General features: G+C 43.0%; 2 protein-coding genes across 5 annotated transcripts in view; both read left to right on the top strand.

Moving 5' to 3' along the window:
* The window catches only part of ankrd11 (ankyrin repeat domain 11), a 117,787-nt gene extending 104,889 nt beyond the window's left edge, over window positions 1-12,898 (top strand). For 2 of the 4 annotated variants that reach the window (XM_086289132.1, XM_086289124.1), the window contains 6 exons: window positions 20-4,481; window positions 4,578-7,254; window positions 7,342-7,440; window positions 7,763-7,906; window positions 7,999-8,091; window positions 8,270-12,898. In XM_086289132.1, the coding sequence (XP_086145258.1) occupies window positions 20-4,481; window positions 4,578-7,254; window positions 7,342-7,440; window positions 7,763-7,906; window positions 7,999-8,091; window positions 8,270-8,455 (7,661 nt within the window). In that variant the 3' untranslated portion in view covers window positions 8,456-12,898. The remainder of the gene's footprint in view (window positions 1-19; window positions 4,482-4,577; window positions 7,255-7,341; window positions 7,441-7,762; window positions 7,907-7,998; window positions 8,092-8,269) is intronic. The other 2 variants (XM_086289148.1, XM_086289140.1) reach the window with 2 other exon arrangements.
* A 2,145-nt stretch (window positions 12,899-15,043) lies between these two features.
* Window positions 15,044-16,237, top strand: part of slc22a31 (solute carrier family 22 member 31) — a 16,645-nt gene continuing 15,451 nt past the window's right edge. Inside the window, exon 1 of the mRNA XM_086289183.1 lies at window positions 15,044-15,556. Within this exon, the coding sequence (XP_086145309.1) occupies window positions 15,167-15,556 (390 nt within the window). The 5' untranslated portion in view covers window positions 15,044-15,166. The remainder of the gene's footprint in view (window positions 15,557-16,237) is intronic.

Below are 16,237 nucleotides of genomic sequence, written 5' to 3'. Positions count from 1 at the left end.
TGCTCTTTATGTTCTACAGAATCTTCAGAGGAGGAAGACGCCCCCTCGTTTGCCCCGTCCAGCTCTGTTGATGGCAATAACACAGACTCAGATGTTGAGAAGGGCCCGAAGTTAAAAGGGAAAACCGCAGACCCTCCTAAATCTGCCGTCACACCTGTCAAAGATGAATACGAATTTGATGAGGATGACGAGGAGGAACGCGTCCCTCCCGTAGACGATAAACACCTCTTGAAAAAAGACTTCCGCAAGGACTCAGTAAGCAAGACCAACAGCTTCATCTCTATACCCAAGATGGAGGTTAAAACCTATTCCAAAAGCAACTCGCTCACACCAAAGAAACCTGGCAGGCGGATCATCTCTGACAGTAATAGTTCAGACGAGGATGATAGGACGTTGTGTTTCACGCCAGCGCCTACGCCACGGCAACAAGCCCAGCAAACAAATACTAAGACTAGAGACTCTGGCAGCATGAGCTCTAAACAACAAAAAGACAAGAATAAAGTCAAGAAGAAGCGAAAGAAGGACAGTAAAAATAGTGTCAGTAAAGAAGTCCGGTTTGGTAAAGTCAACGACAAATTCTGTACGTCTGACTCCGATTGCGCGGATTTGGAGAGTGAGGACGATAAGGGCTCAAATAGCATAAAAGACTCTTCTGCAGCAAACCTGAAAGACTCTCCAGGCTTTAATGCTTCCTCCTCCTCCTCCTCCTCCTCCCATGGAAACTTGAACTCTCAGAAACAGACGCCGTCTTTAGCAGAACAGCATCCAAAGCAGTGGAGGACGGATAACTGGAAGACCGTCTCGTCTCCCACATGGTCAGACGTCAGTTCGCTCTCAGATTCGGTCAGAACTAGACTGTCCAGTGGGTCTGACTACTCCTCTGAAGCTGAAGATTCCTGCGTGGAGTCGATAAAACAAGTAAAGAGGAAAGCGCAGGAAAACAAAAAGAAGAATAACAACGTGCACAGTAACACTGTGGAAAAGAAAAACTCAGAGCTCTACAAAAATACAGAGAGCACCATCTCCAAAACTGACGTGGATGGCAAAGTGGTGAAAAAGCATAAAGTGAAGCACAAGCACAAAAATAAGGAGAAGGACAAAGCTCCTAGTCTAGTGCTTAATCAAGATATGAATGAGAAATTTGTTAAGAGCTATTCTTTTGATTTTGATGATTCGAGGCAAAAGTCCCTAATTGTTGAGTCAGAATCACCAGCTGAGAGCAAAGTCAAATTATCCAAACATGAAAAAGACCATTCGAAAAAGGAGGACAGGTTTTCGAAAACAAAGTCTGAGGATAAGGATTGGTCCTCGGGAAAAGACCTGCACAGAACAACAAAAGAGGAGAAAAACAAGAAAACAAAGGACTCCAGCAAGGACAAGTTAAATAAGGAGGAGAGGGAAAAGCCTATAAAATCTGACAAGGAGAGGAACGTCAAAGAGAAGGAGAAACCCAAGGAAGATAAACAAAAAGCTCACAAAGAGGAGAAAAAGAAAAAGTCTAAGGAGAAGTCCTCCTCAAAGACAGACAGGAAAAGTGAGCAGAAAGAGGAAAAACATCTGAAGGCGGAAAAGGACAAAAATGCCAAGGAGGATAAGGAGAAGTGTAAAAAAGACAAAGTACAGAAAGAGGAGTCTGAGTACGAAAGTTATGACGTTAATCGTTTCCTCAACTTGGAGGACACAAAACTCAGTGCCTCCGATGACCATCATGACAGATGGGGCTCTGAGATGTCCTCTGACTCCTCCCTCTATGGTGACGACAGCTGGGATGCTCCTGTCAAAGAGTACAAGGACTACAAAGCCAATAATTCTGTTAAACTTATTGTTGAGACTGTTAAGGAGGAGACGAGGAGGAAAGAAAACAAAGTCAAGGACAAGAAATCAGACCACAATGAGAAGAGATCAGAAAAGGAGGCTACTTCTAAGAAAAAAGACAAGGACCCTTCGGAAAAGACAAACGAAAAGAAGAAAGACTGGTCAGAAAAACAAAAATTAAACTCCAGCCACTCAGTTGAGAAAGAAAAGAAGAGGAAAGAGTCCACAGAGGCAGCCAAGGACAAAAAAGACAAGGATTCTCTGGACAGCAGTCGAGACCGTAAAGACTCGTATGAGTTCATGAAAGAAAGAAAGGATATCAAAATCAAGCAGGAATCGATAAGAGATGAATATGGCAATGATACTTTCTTCAAAGACATTGATCCTGTCAGTAAATCGTGTGATATCAGAGAAAGGAACCACTCTGGGAAGGAGAAAGAAAAGAAGGGTGAGGGAATGGAGAAAAGGGAAAAGACAAAAGCTGACAAGCACAAAGAGAAAACAAAAGACAGAGGAGCTGATCAGGAGAAGGACAAGAGTGATAAAAGCTCCACAGAAAAAACTGTCAAGGATAAAGATGCTGACCGGAGTACCAAAGACAAGAAGGAGGGGGCCAAAGACAAACATAAAGACTCTCATGGCAAAGACAAAGATCGAAAGATGTCTTCAGAACAGACAAAGGAAAAGAAAGAGAAGGCCTCTCAAGACAAACATTCAGATCGGGAGAAAGATTTCTTGGAGGTAAAGAAAGAGGAAAGAAAAACTGAGAAGATCCGGGAGAAAACGTGGTACAAAATAGCCGACATATTCACTGATGAAAGCGATGATGACGACGACAGCTACAGCGGTGGGGTACTGGTGTCTGATTCCATCAGAAAAGATTCGACACCCGATCAAGATGAGCTGGATCACTTCCCTTCAGAAAAAAGAAAATCTTCTGCAGATAGTAAACATAACACAGAAAAGGCAAAAGACAAAGAGCACAAAGATAAGAAGAAGGATAAGGCCACATTTGACACAGGTAGAGAGAGGAAAGGCTCCCAGGAGAAACACGGCAAGGACAGGAAAGACCCGGTAGATACAAAACATAAGGAGAGGAAAGACAGGATGTCAGTGGACTCAAACCAAGAGAAGAAAAACAAGCAGAAGCTTCTGGACAAAAGGGACACGAGCGAGGAAAAAACCAAGAGCAAATATAAAGACAAGCAGGACCATTCCAAGGAAAGAAAGCCCTCGAAAGGAAGCGGGGAGAATGAGAAGTCTCTCTTAGAAAAACTGGAGGAGGAGGCTATGAATGACTACAAGGATGACTCCAATGACAAGAACAGTGAAATCTCCTCCGACAGTTTCACTGACAGAGGTCACGATCCGGTCCTCACCAGTTACTATGACTCAATCAGCCTGCCTGATATGGCCGAGGACAGAAGAGACTCCCTGTCCATATCTACGCCACAAGACAAGTTCAGAGAGAAAGAGAGGCATCGGCACTCCTCTTCGTCCTCATCCAAGAAAAGCCATGACAAGGAGAAGGAAAAGACAAAAAAAGACAAAGGAGACAAACGTGACAAAACAGAAGAAATTAGAGAGTCCTACGGCCGCAGAGAGAGCCTGCCTTTTGAGAAAGAGCCTATGCCTCTAGAGGCAGACCCTTACACATTCCCATACGGAGGTAAGGGAGACGGAGAGGACGACTTCGATAAGACATTAGAATTTGAGAAGGAGATGTCCAAAAAGGACAAAGACAAAGGAACTGGCGTCATAAGTGACAGAATGAAAGACAAAAAGAAAAAGGAAAAGCATAAAGAAAAAATTAAGGAAGAGAAGAATAAATATATCGATGGCTTTGGGTCATTTAAACACTCCAAAGATGACGCAAAGTCAGGGTTGAAAGACAGCCCACAGGTCACTGTTCTGAAGGACCGGTCAAAGGAAGACAGTCCTAAATTTGATATGAAAAAAGACAGAAATCGGGATACGCTAGACAAAGACAACAGACTGGACCACAATAAATCTAAGGCTAAGGATGAAAATGAAAAGCTCTCTCAGCCCAAAGACAATGCAAGGAAAGATAATCGACCACGTGAAAAACTGTTGGTTGATGGGGATTCTCAGATGACAAGTTTTGGTCAGATGTTGAGTCAGAAAGACCAAGAGAATGAAGAGCGGCTCAAGAAATACAGAGAAAAAATGAAGCAGATGGAGAAGCTTAGACCCAAGTCTGGCGACCCAAAACTAAAAGACAAAACCAAGTCTACAGAGGAAATACGGAAAAGCCGCAGTGAGCTATCATCCAAGAAATCTAACAGCCTTGAGTCTGGTCTTAAAGAGAAGAAGCTGAAGGATGTTGGTCTCCCGGCCCAAATGATGTCTCCAGGCAGAAAGTTCCAGCCTACTGATAATCAGAACTCAAAGGATTGGCTCCCTGGCCACCAAATCAAGGACAACCTCCCTGCTTCTCCCAGGCCAGATCAAAGCAGGCCAACTGGTGTTCCCACACCTACACCTGTCATGTCATGCCCCAGCTTTGAGGACGTAATGCAAACTCCACGTACACCATCCTGTAGTGCAGAGGATTACCCTGACATTATGCTGGATCCGCTGGACTGTCAGAACTCGTCTGCAATGACTATGTCAATGAATGCCTGCTCCCCATCCTTCTTTGAAAGGTATTTTAATACTCAGACACACTGCATGTTACTAATGTTATAGTTTGATTGTTTTGGACTGAGGCTTAATGTTTTGTTTTTCTCTTTGTCCACTAGCAGGTACTCTAACCCCCAGACTTTTCCGGAGGGCACATGTCCTACCCCTGCGAAGAACCTCCAGCTCCCCCTTGTCAGTCGTTCTGCATCCTCTGATGTCCGCCGCCCTCTAGAAGATGAGTTCAAGGCAGAGGCAAACAAGTTTCTTCGACAGCAGAATGATCCAGGGGCGGAATTTGATCAGACGTCTGCCTGTCAGCCTCTCGAGGACAAATCTGCAACTCTGGATAGATTGGAGTTGATGTCTACGTATTTTCCTCCAATAAGGGTACCGTCACCTCGGCGAGAGCCATCCTATCAAACACCAGATGCAGCAACACCAACTCTTGCTGGCAACGACGGTAATGAACACCTTCCTGAAAGTGTGTACAACAATTTCTTGCCCAAACCGTCGACACCAGTTCACAGGCCAGACCCCCAGGAGCCATGCTTTGACATTGCAGCACCACCAACTCCAGCTCCAGCTGCCTTGCCACCCTTGGATATCGACGATATCACGGAGCACCACCACAGCGAGCCTAATCTGGTCGTCTCAAATCTTCCATCTGTCACAGAAGAACAAGAAGAGGAAGAAGAAGAAGAGGAGGAGGAGGAGGAAGAGGAGGAGGAAGAGGGCGACATGGATGAGAGACTTGATGGAGAGCACTGTGCAGTGGATGAGCCGGACCAAACAAGGGAGCCATGCTCGTTTTCTCCTCAAGTTGAGGATCCTTTGCAGAAGAGCTGGCCTGCAGAGTCTCCAGACCAGCATGAGCCAGAAGTCCACCAACTGTCCCCCTCACATCCTGCAGCTGACCACGGAGAGAACTGTTTCGATCCCAACATGGGTTGGAACAATGACATGGATATGAAATCTCCCCACAGGACATATGGAGAAATAGAGGCTGCTGTCTCCAAAATAACCAGCCCTTACTCCCATTCTGATAATGACATGCAGCCCTTGTCTGGACACCCCTCTGTCACTTCCCCTTATGCTACCTGGAGCAGGTGGCACAAAGATGACCCAGAGGACTTTGATGAGCAGAAGGAGGCTGTGGCTGATATACCCTCTCCAGAGAGGCCAGACACTGCTATGGATGAGGACCCCAACTATTTAAACAACTCTTCTTCCTCCAATAGGCTGGAGTCCTTCTTTCCAGACTGCAACAAGCCGAGCATCGAAGAGGGACACCAGGTGGAGACAGAGACAACATGTGTGGAACCAGACAGCAGACAGAGCACACACAGTTTCAGTGCTGCCGCTGAAACTCACATGGCTCCAGCTGTGGGCCCTGAGCCTGTGGTTCCCTGGGAAGATCCATTTTCAGCTGATGAAGACGACCTGGGACCTTTCTCCTTGCCTGACCTTCCACTGCCAGACAAGTCAGAAGAAGCTGAGTCTGGGGAACCTGAACTTGCTGATCACAACAAGAGTGTGTCGACCCACATTAGACACACTATTACAGACAGAGAGGATCTGGACATCATGGAAGTAGACCTGCCAACCCTAGCAAAGACCTCACGCTCTGCTGGAGACTTAGGCTTAGGGGAATCTGCTAGACAGGACTTTGTTGTGCCATCACCACGTGCCCCTTTCCAGCAGGAATTGGACCCCGAGCCTCAAAGTGTGCCTGTCAACAGCTCAGTGGGACTTAACCAACAACAGAGCAGCATTTTGGAAAGAAAACTACCTTATGGGGGATCGGATGAGTCTGATCCCAGCATGTTGTATACATCTGTAAAATCAGATGCCAGTCAGCAACCACATATACAGATGCATTCGCACTCTGAGTCATTGCATATAACCCTGGACTCTGTGCCTGCTGTCAAGCCGGACACGAGACAGGAGGAGATGCCTGAGGCTGTACCAGAGCCTGTGTCCTGCAGTCCTCTTCCTCAGATCCCAGAAGTGGTCACCCTCTCCACCTCCATGGAGCCACAGGACACTCAGGACACATCCAAGCAAACATTGGTGACCTTGACCACAGTGTCCACCCCTGTAGATGTTCCCAAGAAGGTGGATGAAATCCCGCAAAGGATGACCCGAAATCGCGCCAAGAACAATCCAGCTGCTGCTTTTGCCGTTGCCACCCCTCCTACCTCTAGCATAATAACCTCATCTACCGCTGCCACCTCAGTGACAACCAGTCCGGTGGTGAGCATTAACCCAGTTCCTACTAGAACCCCAACACCCACCTCAGCATCTTCCTTTACAGCTCTGAAGAAAGAGAAAGACTCTGGGCTTAGTGTCCCGTCTACTGCTTCTAATTTGACCCCAGCAGTATCTGTGACGACTTCTACGGTGGTTCTCAGCAAGACAACAAAAGGTCGTCCTCTTCCTGTCGACGAAGAGGAATCTCAAACCCAGCACCCACGGAAGAGGAAGTTTCCACGTTCTACAGGGCAGCAAGTCCAGGTTCAGCTGGTAAATACAGCCATGCAGCAGACCAGGGAGATGATACAGCAGACTTTAGCTGTAGTGGTCAATGCCATCAAGCTAGACGACATTGAACCCTACCGCAGCGAACGTTCCAACCCGTACTTTGACTATCTGCAGATTAGGAAGAAGATTGAGGAAAAGAGGAAGATTCTCTGCTACATCACGCCTCAGGCTCCACAGTGTTACGCTGAATATGTAACCTACACTGGCTCCTACCTGCTCGATGGCAAGCCTCTCAGCAAGTTGCACATCCCTGTGGTAAGTTCTGGTGTCTTTGCACCATTTCAAAATAATCTTATCCTGCAATGTAATGGTATTAATGCTGTGCTGTGTTTTGCTTATCAGATTGCTCCACCTCCATCACTGTCAGAACCTCTGAAGGAGCTCTTTAGGCAACAAGAGGCAGTAAGGGGCAAGCTTAGGTTGCAACACAGCATAGAACGGGTAAGAAAGTGTCATTTATACTTCAGGATCATTCACTGTCCTAAATTCACTCATTCCTCACTCCTTCCCTGCTTTTTATACAATCAACAATACACATGTGCACCAAACGCTGGGAGCACTTCTTTGATAAAAGATCAAAGCCTTTTTTAAATGGAAATGCAAGTGAAATCGGCATAGTCCCCACGCCTTGGTGAAGCCAAAGTGAACAAATCTGTTTCATATATCTCACTTACTTGAATGACAGCCATTTGTTTGACGCAATGATGTTCCTCTTCATATCATCAATGTTTATTTCTTTCTGTGTTGTGCTTGCTGTTCACAGGAGAAGCTGATTGTTTCATGTGAACAGGAGGTTTTAAGGGTCCACTGCAGGGCAGCCAGGACAATAGCCAATCAGGCTGTGCCGTTCAGCGCCTGCACCATGCTGTTGGACTCTGAAGTGTACAATATGCCATCGGAGAGCCAGGTGGGAAATGTATCAGTATCTCAAAAAAACAAGTGTTAAGTATTTCTATGTCCATTACTTAGTCCACATTCTTACTTTTTCTGCATTCTTAGGGTGATGAGAACAAATCTGTGAGAGATCGCTTCAATGCGCGGCAGTTCATTTCCTGGATCCAGGACGTGGATGATAAATACGACCGCATGAAGGTAAATACTGGCACTTTGCACAAAATAACTGATAATAGAAGCACAAAGTAACAACCACTGACTTTGCTAAATGCCATCTTGATGCCGATATTACATATTTAATGGTACATCTCTACATATGAGAAACATGACCTGTGTGCATAGTCACTATATTCATGCTATGCTTTTCCTTCCCCAGACGTGTTTGTTGATGCGACAGCAGCACGAGGCAGCAGCTCTCAATGCGGTGCAAAGAATGGAGTGGCAGCTGAAAGTCCAAGAACTGGACCCAGCGGGGCACAAATCCCTGTGCGTCAACGAAGTGCCGTCCTTCTACGTGCCAATGGTCGATGTCAACGACGACTTTGTCCTGCTGCCCGCGTGACATACCGCTTCCCACAGAGAGAAAACTTAGTCTCAATCACTTCTTATCAAGGAGACTTCGTTGAACCGAACGAATGGAAAGGGCTAGCAAGTTTGAGAGAGGACCATAGAGGGGGAAAAAATTTATTCTCTAGAAAAAGAATAAAGCTGAAAAACTTGCTCTCGATTCCCTTCCGTGAAGAAAGAAAAAAATGTTTTTAATGGGGGAAAAGAAAATACACAACTTGCACTTTCATCCTCAAAGTTTTTATGCGTTTGTTTGATCAGAGCGAGAGAAGCAGAAACAGTTTTTGCTTTGAGGCTCTGGCACTGGGACACACCTCCTCATCGCTTAGTTTTGGTGAGACGGAGGACAGATTTATTTTCTGCATTCGTTTGTGGTTCCTGCTTCAGTACCCACCACCACCGCTGCTACTGTGGGATCTACCAGAGAAGAGCTCTCCCAACAGAGTGGTGCCTGTCCTGGGGGAGGACTGAGGAGACGCCTCCTTCTTTTTGACACGAGTCTCCACATGGGCCAGGAGATCTTGACAGAGTCCAGCGCTGACCCAGATGCAGTCAGTGGAGCCGTGGTGAATTGTGTGGATCCTTAAATTGATCCAGGAGGTTAGAAGCAGCCACTTTCAGGGCTATGAGACCCAGATACCCAGAGGATGCCCTCTCTGTTCACACTGCACCGAGCTTGGCTAAACAGTAGTGAAACAAAGGCTGCAGCAGGTTGGAACAAAGCAAGAGAGGGTGGGGGTCACGATGTGTGTGCACGTCAGGGCCCAGTGTCTGAGAGGAAGAGACCGTTCGTGCAGCCTCTCAGCCTGGCTTAACAAAAGAGGACATGAACGGATCTCTGAGGACAGACCGGAGTGTTCCTCAGTGATCCCGCTCGTTCCACCACAAAACACATCAGACCGCCATGGACTGCAAAAAAAGGAAAAAAAAAAAAAAAAAAGAAACCACACACACACAGGACAGGACAACCAGAAGAAACAAACACAACGAATGTTGAGATTCAAAGAGACTATTTGAGAAATTGTGGTTTTTGGCAGGAGAGAAATATTGTTTTTGTCTATTTCTTTACTTGGGCATTTCATTGTTTCTGAGGAAGTGACTTGAAACACTACAGAGCCAATATTAGTTTAATGGAAAAAACAAACAAAAGAAAACTGAAAAAAAGTTGTATTCCGTAAATTATGTACAGTTTTTATATTCGTTAACCAATGTATTCTTGCTGCCTTCTAGATAATTTATTTTGCCACACATTACTGCACAGTTGTAAATAACCTATGTACTGTAATATCACTCAGTTAAGTGTAAAGAAAAAAAAACATAAAAGAAATAAAAATTATCTTTTTATGTACAGTTCACTTTTGGGCAGCACTTTCCCCCTTCATATCCATGGGCCAAAACATGTACACGATTCTGTCAGTATTGAAAGACTCCAGTGCACAGTTGTATAATCCCATTTTTTGACTCGATCCGGGGTTAGGTGAGGCGGCTCGCCTGGACCCGAGTCACCGCAACACAAGCAGCTGACAGAGAACACTTCTGCATTCAAATGGGCCTCTCACGGGCCGACAACCATACAGCCCCCTCAGATGTAGCAGAATAGTTGTTGAGGATTTATTTAAAGAATAGACAGAGGATTATTATTCATTGCTTTACTACACAATTATATCTGAAAATTTTCGAACCAAGAAAATGCCTTTTTCAGTGAAAAAAAAAATGTACTCATTGTTGGGCAAAGTCACACAGAAGTATATAAATAAATATATATATATATATGGGTGGGATGGAAGAGAGATGTCATTCACAAGCAAAACCATATGAGTGTAGAACTGTTTGAAATTATTATTTCGCTTGTTTTTAATTTAAAGAAAACAATTTGACTTTTTTTTTTATGAATCATCGCACAACGTCACCGTCTAAAACCAACAAGACACGGGTCTTTCAGCGCTTCACTACTCGTCCTGTCCTCCCAGTGTCTGACTTCACATTGAACTGACTGAAGAGTTGTAACAGGCACAGAGACATTTTCATTCCTCACAGACTCCTAAAAACACTGTCAGTCTGTCAGCCCCTTATGTCACAGTACTGGTGAGCAGCTTATTTTCATGGTGCTGTTACAACTTTTACTCACTAGGTGGTGCCAGTGTGTCAGAAAGAAAAACACTTATTCATGGCTCAGCAGACCTGAGGCCTTCCACTTAGACGGGTGTTTTTAAAGTAGATTTTAAAGGTGTTAATTTCCATGTTAGGACTCCAGTACAACACCCACTTAAAATCACGGGAATAGGCTCAACAACCAAGTCACGTTGTCCTCCTTTTTTATTTTTTATCCTACAAGGGGCTGGGGCTAGTGTGGTCAGGGATTTTAAATGTTTCGGTTACTTCCTGTTATTATTCAGTTGTGTGGTGTCTTGTGTCAGGCCCGAGGAGACAGGTTACCAGACTCAAATCTTCTCAGAACAAACCAAAAAGTGAACAGACGTCAACAGAAGCAGTGGAGGGGGGAAGAAATAGGTTAATGCTGAATAGACTGACTTTTAAAAACTAAAGGATCCCATTGAACCGTTGATTTGTGATGACTTGTATTGGTTCTCTGTTTTTAGTGGGTTTTGAAAAGCTTTCCCGACCTGCCCCACGCACACGGTCTTGTGTGTGAAAGCTGCTCACGTATCCTGATGGCAATATTCTGATCCTAAACTTTTAAGTTATTTACACACTGTCAGTCAGCATAGCTGTGTATGGTATGTCTAGTCAAGTGCAATGGTTGTTGCTATTACACTGTGCAGACAAGGTGGCTAGATGTATTGTCCTGGGTATTATTTTTTTTTCTTTTAATTTTGAGACACACACACACCCTGGTTTGGTATATGTTTGGAAACAAAAAGTCTGGAAAAATTGTTTTTTAAAACTCATGTTTTTATTTTACTGTTGGTTTCTTACAGTTTTTGGGGACGAGGGTCGCGGGTGTCTTTTGTTCAAGAATCCTTGTGTGTTTTTTAGCAAAAAGTGTATGTAGCTTTGAATGTTGTTGTGTTTTATCTTTGGGGGAGGGAGGGGGAGGGGTTCTGTTCTGTATAAAAACCAGTGGCATGTCAATCACGTTGCTTATTGAGCAGAATGTATACCGCTACAATGCCCTGACCGACACCCTCTCACTATTGTTTACAACACATCGAGAGCGTTTCCGTTTTGAGTGGCACCTTTCTTTTTTTTTTTTCTTTTTCTTTTTTTTTTTGAAAACAAAACATAAAAACAGTTTCATAGCCCTGCCTTTGTTCGTACTTCTGCCATCGTTCGTATGTTTAACAACCTACAAAGGCTTGAAATGGTGATGGTCGACACAGCCGACAGGTGATCTCCCTCCCCCCTTCCGTTCCCCAGAGCAATAGACCAAACACACATCCATTCACTTTGATCATCCGGCGTGAATATTTGGCTAAGATACAGAGACACACAGCAGATGCATAGTAGAGCTCTTGGCCGTGGTGATACAGATGCTAGCCTGACACCACCTCAGTCAGCAACATATTACCTCTACTCTACTCACATTCGCTCATAATGTTTGTTTTTAGACTTGTTGTGTTTTCTTACTGGACATAAAAATATACATGATTTAGTTTCATTATGTAGAATCACGATTTCAAGCCTTTTTGTTTTTTTAAATTCTTTGTTCCTTTTTATTTTATTTTTTAGAATGGATTATGACTAATAAAAAGCATGGAGAACTACTCTTTTAAATGGTGGGAAATAACCTATTTATTATCATTTATTTTGTTTTCGTTTTTTTTTTTTTTCTGGCACCTGTGGTATGTTTTGAGTTGAAGTTGGTCTCCGCTGTGTAAATTTTCCTCCTTGTAATGCGTGAAAGAGACATACTGTACATAGCTCTGTAAATAAAACCTCCCAGGACGTTTTGCACCCTCCTCTTTGTACTAGTCTGAAAAATTGCGTAGAATGTGGGGTTCTAACAGCAACGGGCCGTGTCGCGCTCGCTGCAGGTGATTATGATGTAACAATGTAACTTTTTTTTTTCTTTTTCTTTTTTCTTTTTTTTATTTGTACAATGTAGTTTATTTGTGTACATATTGATGGAGCAGCTAAAGGGGGGAGGGTTGGTTCACGATGGGTTTGTTGATGCTATCGTCAGTGCTGTAACAGAAATCCAGTACTTTCACCTCTAGCTGTTGTTGATTTCCTGCAAAAAAGAAAAAAGTGACAAAAAAAATTAAACGTGGAAAAAAAGACACAAAAAATTTAATAAAAAAGCAAAAACAAAAAAGAGAGAAACTGAAAGTGAGTATGGACGGGGGGGAGACTAAAACTGAAAAGTAAAAATTCTAAATTGTTATTTTCTACAGTTGCATGTACAGAGAGCGCGAGAACTGCTGTTGTTCCTCAGAGATTATGTTCGTTAATAAAATTTTGAAATATTACCAGCCGTTCTCTGCATTTTGGTTTTTGTGTTTTCATAGAGCTGCCCAGAGATATTGTAGTTTTGTGTTGTTGTTTTTGTATTTTTGTTTCATTTTGGACTATTTCAGTTCATGTTTTTATTTTTTGAAAACAATGAGTGTCAGTTTAGTATTTTTCAGTGTTAGATTGTTCTTTTAATTATTATTTGAATTCATATATTTAATTATTCTGTGGAGGATGTCAGAGGCAGGATTTTGGAAAATCTGTGCGGTTCACTCACAGACTTGGAGACATGCAAAATGTCAAATATGTCCATCAAAGCTTCATCAGGCAGATTGCATCTTTATCAGCCTCATCTTTACTAAATTAACAAATGCTAAAGTCAAATAATATCTATAATATCATTTTTATTATAATGACATTTCCAAGATCACAAAATTTTTAGTTTTTACTTATTAGCTTTCATTTAACTAAAATAGTTTGTCACATCTAGTTTTTAACATTTACATTGAAATATACTGAAATAATATCCTTTCATATTTGAATAGCTCCTCCTAAGTACAGAATAATATTTGCATAATGGCACACTAAAATTATCACAAAGGTTTTTTAAAAATATAAAAAATGGCAGTTTTTAAATTTCCATTAAAAAAATTTTAACAGGAAAGTGTTTAAGGTAACAAGCATGTCTGTTTTCTTTAAGGCAGAGCAGTTGCACAAACAACCCAAAAGGCCTGGTTACGCCACTCGTCTTCACTCCAAAGATGTGTTTCTATTGATAGCAGGATGACGTGTTTGGTGTCCAATCTTTGTAGCGTTTCACAATCTAAATGTCTGAATTATCTAGTGGTGGATTTCGTGCTTTAGTTAAACTCAGTCTGGAAGAGTCCACTGAGTCAACTTTAATATTTCTGTGTAAATCAGATTTTTTACCTTAATTACCAGCCCTCCTTTAACTCATGCCCAGAGGACTTCTGTCTGCTAACAGATTACATAACACTGCCTCACCTATTTATGGATTTCATTGCAGCTGATAAGGTGAGCTGCACAGTCACAAGGCAAAAGAAGCCTGTTTGTCTTATGAGTCACCAGACTAAAGCAATACAGATGTTTCTCCCACATGTTACTCCTGCTGTTCAGATAACAGTAAACAACTGAAGTAACAAAAGAAGAATTTCCCAACTATAGGATCAATGACGTTTGTGTTAATTTATCCCATCTAAGAAGTGCAAGGCATTTCTAAATGTGCCTCACACTGCAGGCATCAAAGTGCAGTTTTGTGTTTTATGGGTTCAAAGAAATATTAACATTTCAGATCGTACAAACTTTAAATCAGTTCATTGTGTAACCCAGCATAATCTTATGTTTTTGTGTAAGAACAAATCATTTTCCTTTGATGTCACAAACACTGCTTGTTGTATAAGAGATAAAATATTCTTTATTTAAAAAAATAAATCTTTTTAACAGGGAAAGTGTACATTAATAAGCACTGCTGTAAATGCAGTTGACTTAGCCATATGTCAATTTAAATCTCAGAACTGATTTTAAAAACAAAACAATATATATAATATCAATATTATTTAAAAATAAATAAATAAAAACAGAAAAAAAATACATTCAAAAACTACCAGAAAACCTGTACAACAGGGAAACAACATGGCAACAGCAGAATAAAGCCAATGCTGGCAAAACTAATTATCAATCTTTTTAACTGAGGTTTGAAAGTATTACATATATTCTGTTCTACTGTTGCACAGCAAGTTCAGGCTGAAAAAATAAGCCCGCTTCCAATGCAGTCCTGTCTAACTTGTAATAATAATACACTAAGTGGTTGAGGAGCCATATTGTGTAAAGTTGTATAAATAGCACACATATTGATGTGTTTTAACAAGATTTTCAAAGTGGAGTAAAATGTACCTCTGTAAAATTAAACAGTAAATTCCTGAAAATAGCTGTGAGTTAAGCGTTTCGATGAAATTACAGAGGTTTAAATTTGAAAATTAATGTGAGCTTTCCACCAGGGTAGCTGTCTTCATGTCAAGTCCAGCTGTGAGTCACATGGAGACATCAAAAGCATCGACTGTTACTGACAGCTCCCTGGACTCCCGCTGTCTGGGGATTACCCTGAAATTAGTCACTCAGTCTCCAAGTAGCAGGTGTGTCATAAAAGTCGATCCCCGGGGCTGTGTGACCCTAAGATCCGCCCCCTGCCTGCCTGCTTCAGCGTCGTGCGGCTGTGCGCTCTCACTGCGTAAAAGTCTTCGGACCGTCTGTTACCACGAGCTGTCGACTTCAAATGGATTATGAAACTAAGGTTTTCCCTCACACCGGGGGCTATGGGCGCTATAACCGAATCGTGGTCGTGTTCAGCTGGTTCCCCAGTTTCGCCGTCACTCTGAATCTGTTCAGCGACGTGTTTTACACACTCATCCCGGACTCGTACCACTGCAAGCCAGACCCGACGCTGCTGCCCTCCGCGTTCCTCCTAAGCAACTTCTCCACACAAGGGTACCTCAACCTCACCATCCCCTGGGTGAACGGCTCCGGTCGGAGCCACTGTGAACTTTATAAGTACCCCCCCAACTCCTCGGACCTCTCCGAGAACGCGCCCAGAGAGAGGGTGCCCTGCACCACAGGGTGGGAGTACTCTCATGTAGCGGGCCTCCAGAGCAACTTTGTCACTGAGGTAAGACGCACGTTTAGCCCTGGTGTTAATATACAGATCTGTGGGGGAGTTAGGAGGCAGAGATACAACAGGTTGTGGGTTTGGGTTACATTTTCTTACCCGGTGAAGCAGTTTCCTTTCACGTGCTCGTTTCTGGCCTTGTTTCGTTGAGCTGCTCTGTCTGCTTAAAGGCACGCTGTGTCACGAACACGACTGTTGGGCAGCTTTCAGTCAATATTGACTCAAGTTGAGCAGTTAACACTTTCTTGTTGGCTTGAATCTTACTGACTGTCGTTTATCTGCCGTGGCTTCTCGGGAACGAAGATGAGAGGCCAGCCAGCCAGGGAACAAATGCTTCATAGTTCATATAAGAAGTGTATAATGATAATTTGCCTCCAAGAAAGCAGGTTGGCACTCAAATATGCAGTCCTACATGCACTTTTGCTTTTAAGCAGGGTTTAACTGTCTTTTAACCCAGCGCGTGAACTCTGACTTTGACCTCCTAACACCCGAACTTTTTCATGGCATGCATTTTTAGTTTCTCTTTGCTAATTGGGCTGATTGGGACCTGATTAATGTAAAAACAAAGAATTACCAGATTTTTTTGTTTTTTGTTTTAACCCGATTTTTGTTTCTGAGAAAAATGAGATCCACATGAGGACATTGGTTTTAAATTTCGATGGAACAGTGGCAGTATAATGT

The sequence above is a fragment of the Aulonocara sp. 'chitande type north' Nkhata Bay genome, linkage group LG1, assembly GCF_057382095.1.
Source record: "Aulonocara sp. 'chitande type north' Nkhata Bay isolate Kocher_YH1m ecotype deep benthic linkage group LG1, A_spYH_male_GT1.1, whole genome shotgun sequence".
Classification (NCBI taxonomy): Eukaryota; Metazoa; Chordata; class Actinopteri; order Cichliformes; family Cichlidae; genus Aulonocara; species Aulonocara sp. 'chitande type north' Nkhata Bay.
Note: the sequence above shows the minus strand (reverse complement) of the source record. Positions and strands in the feature narration are given on the sequence as shown.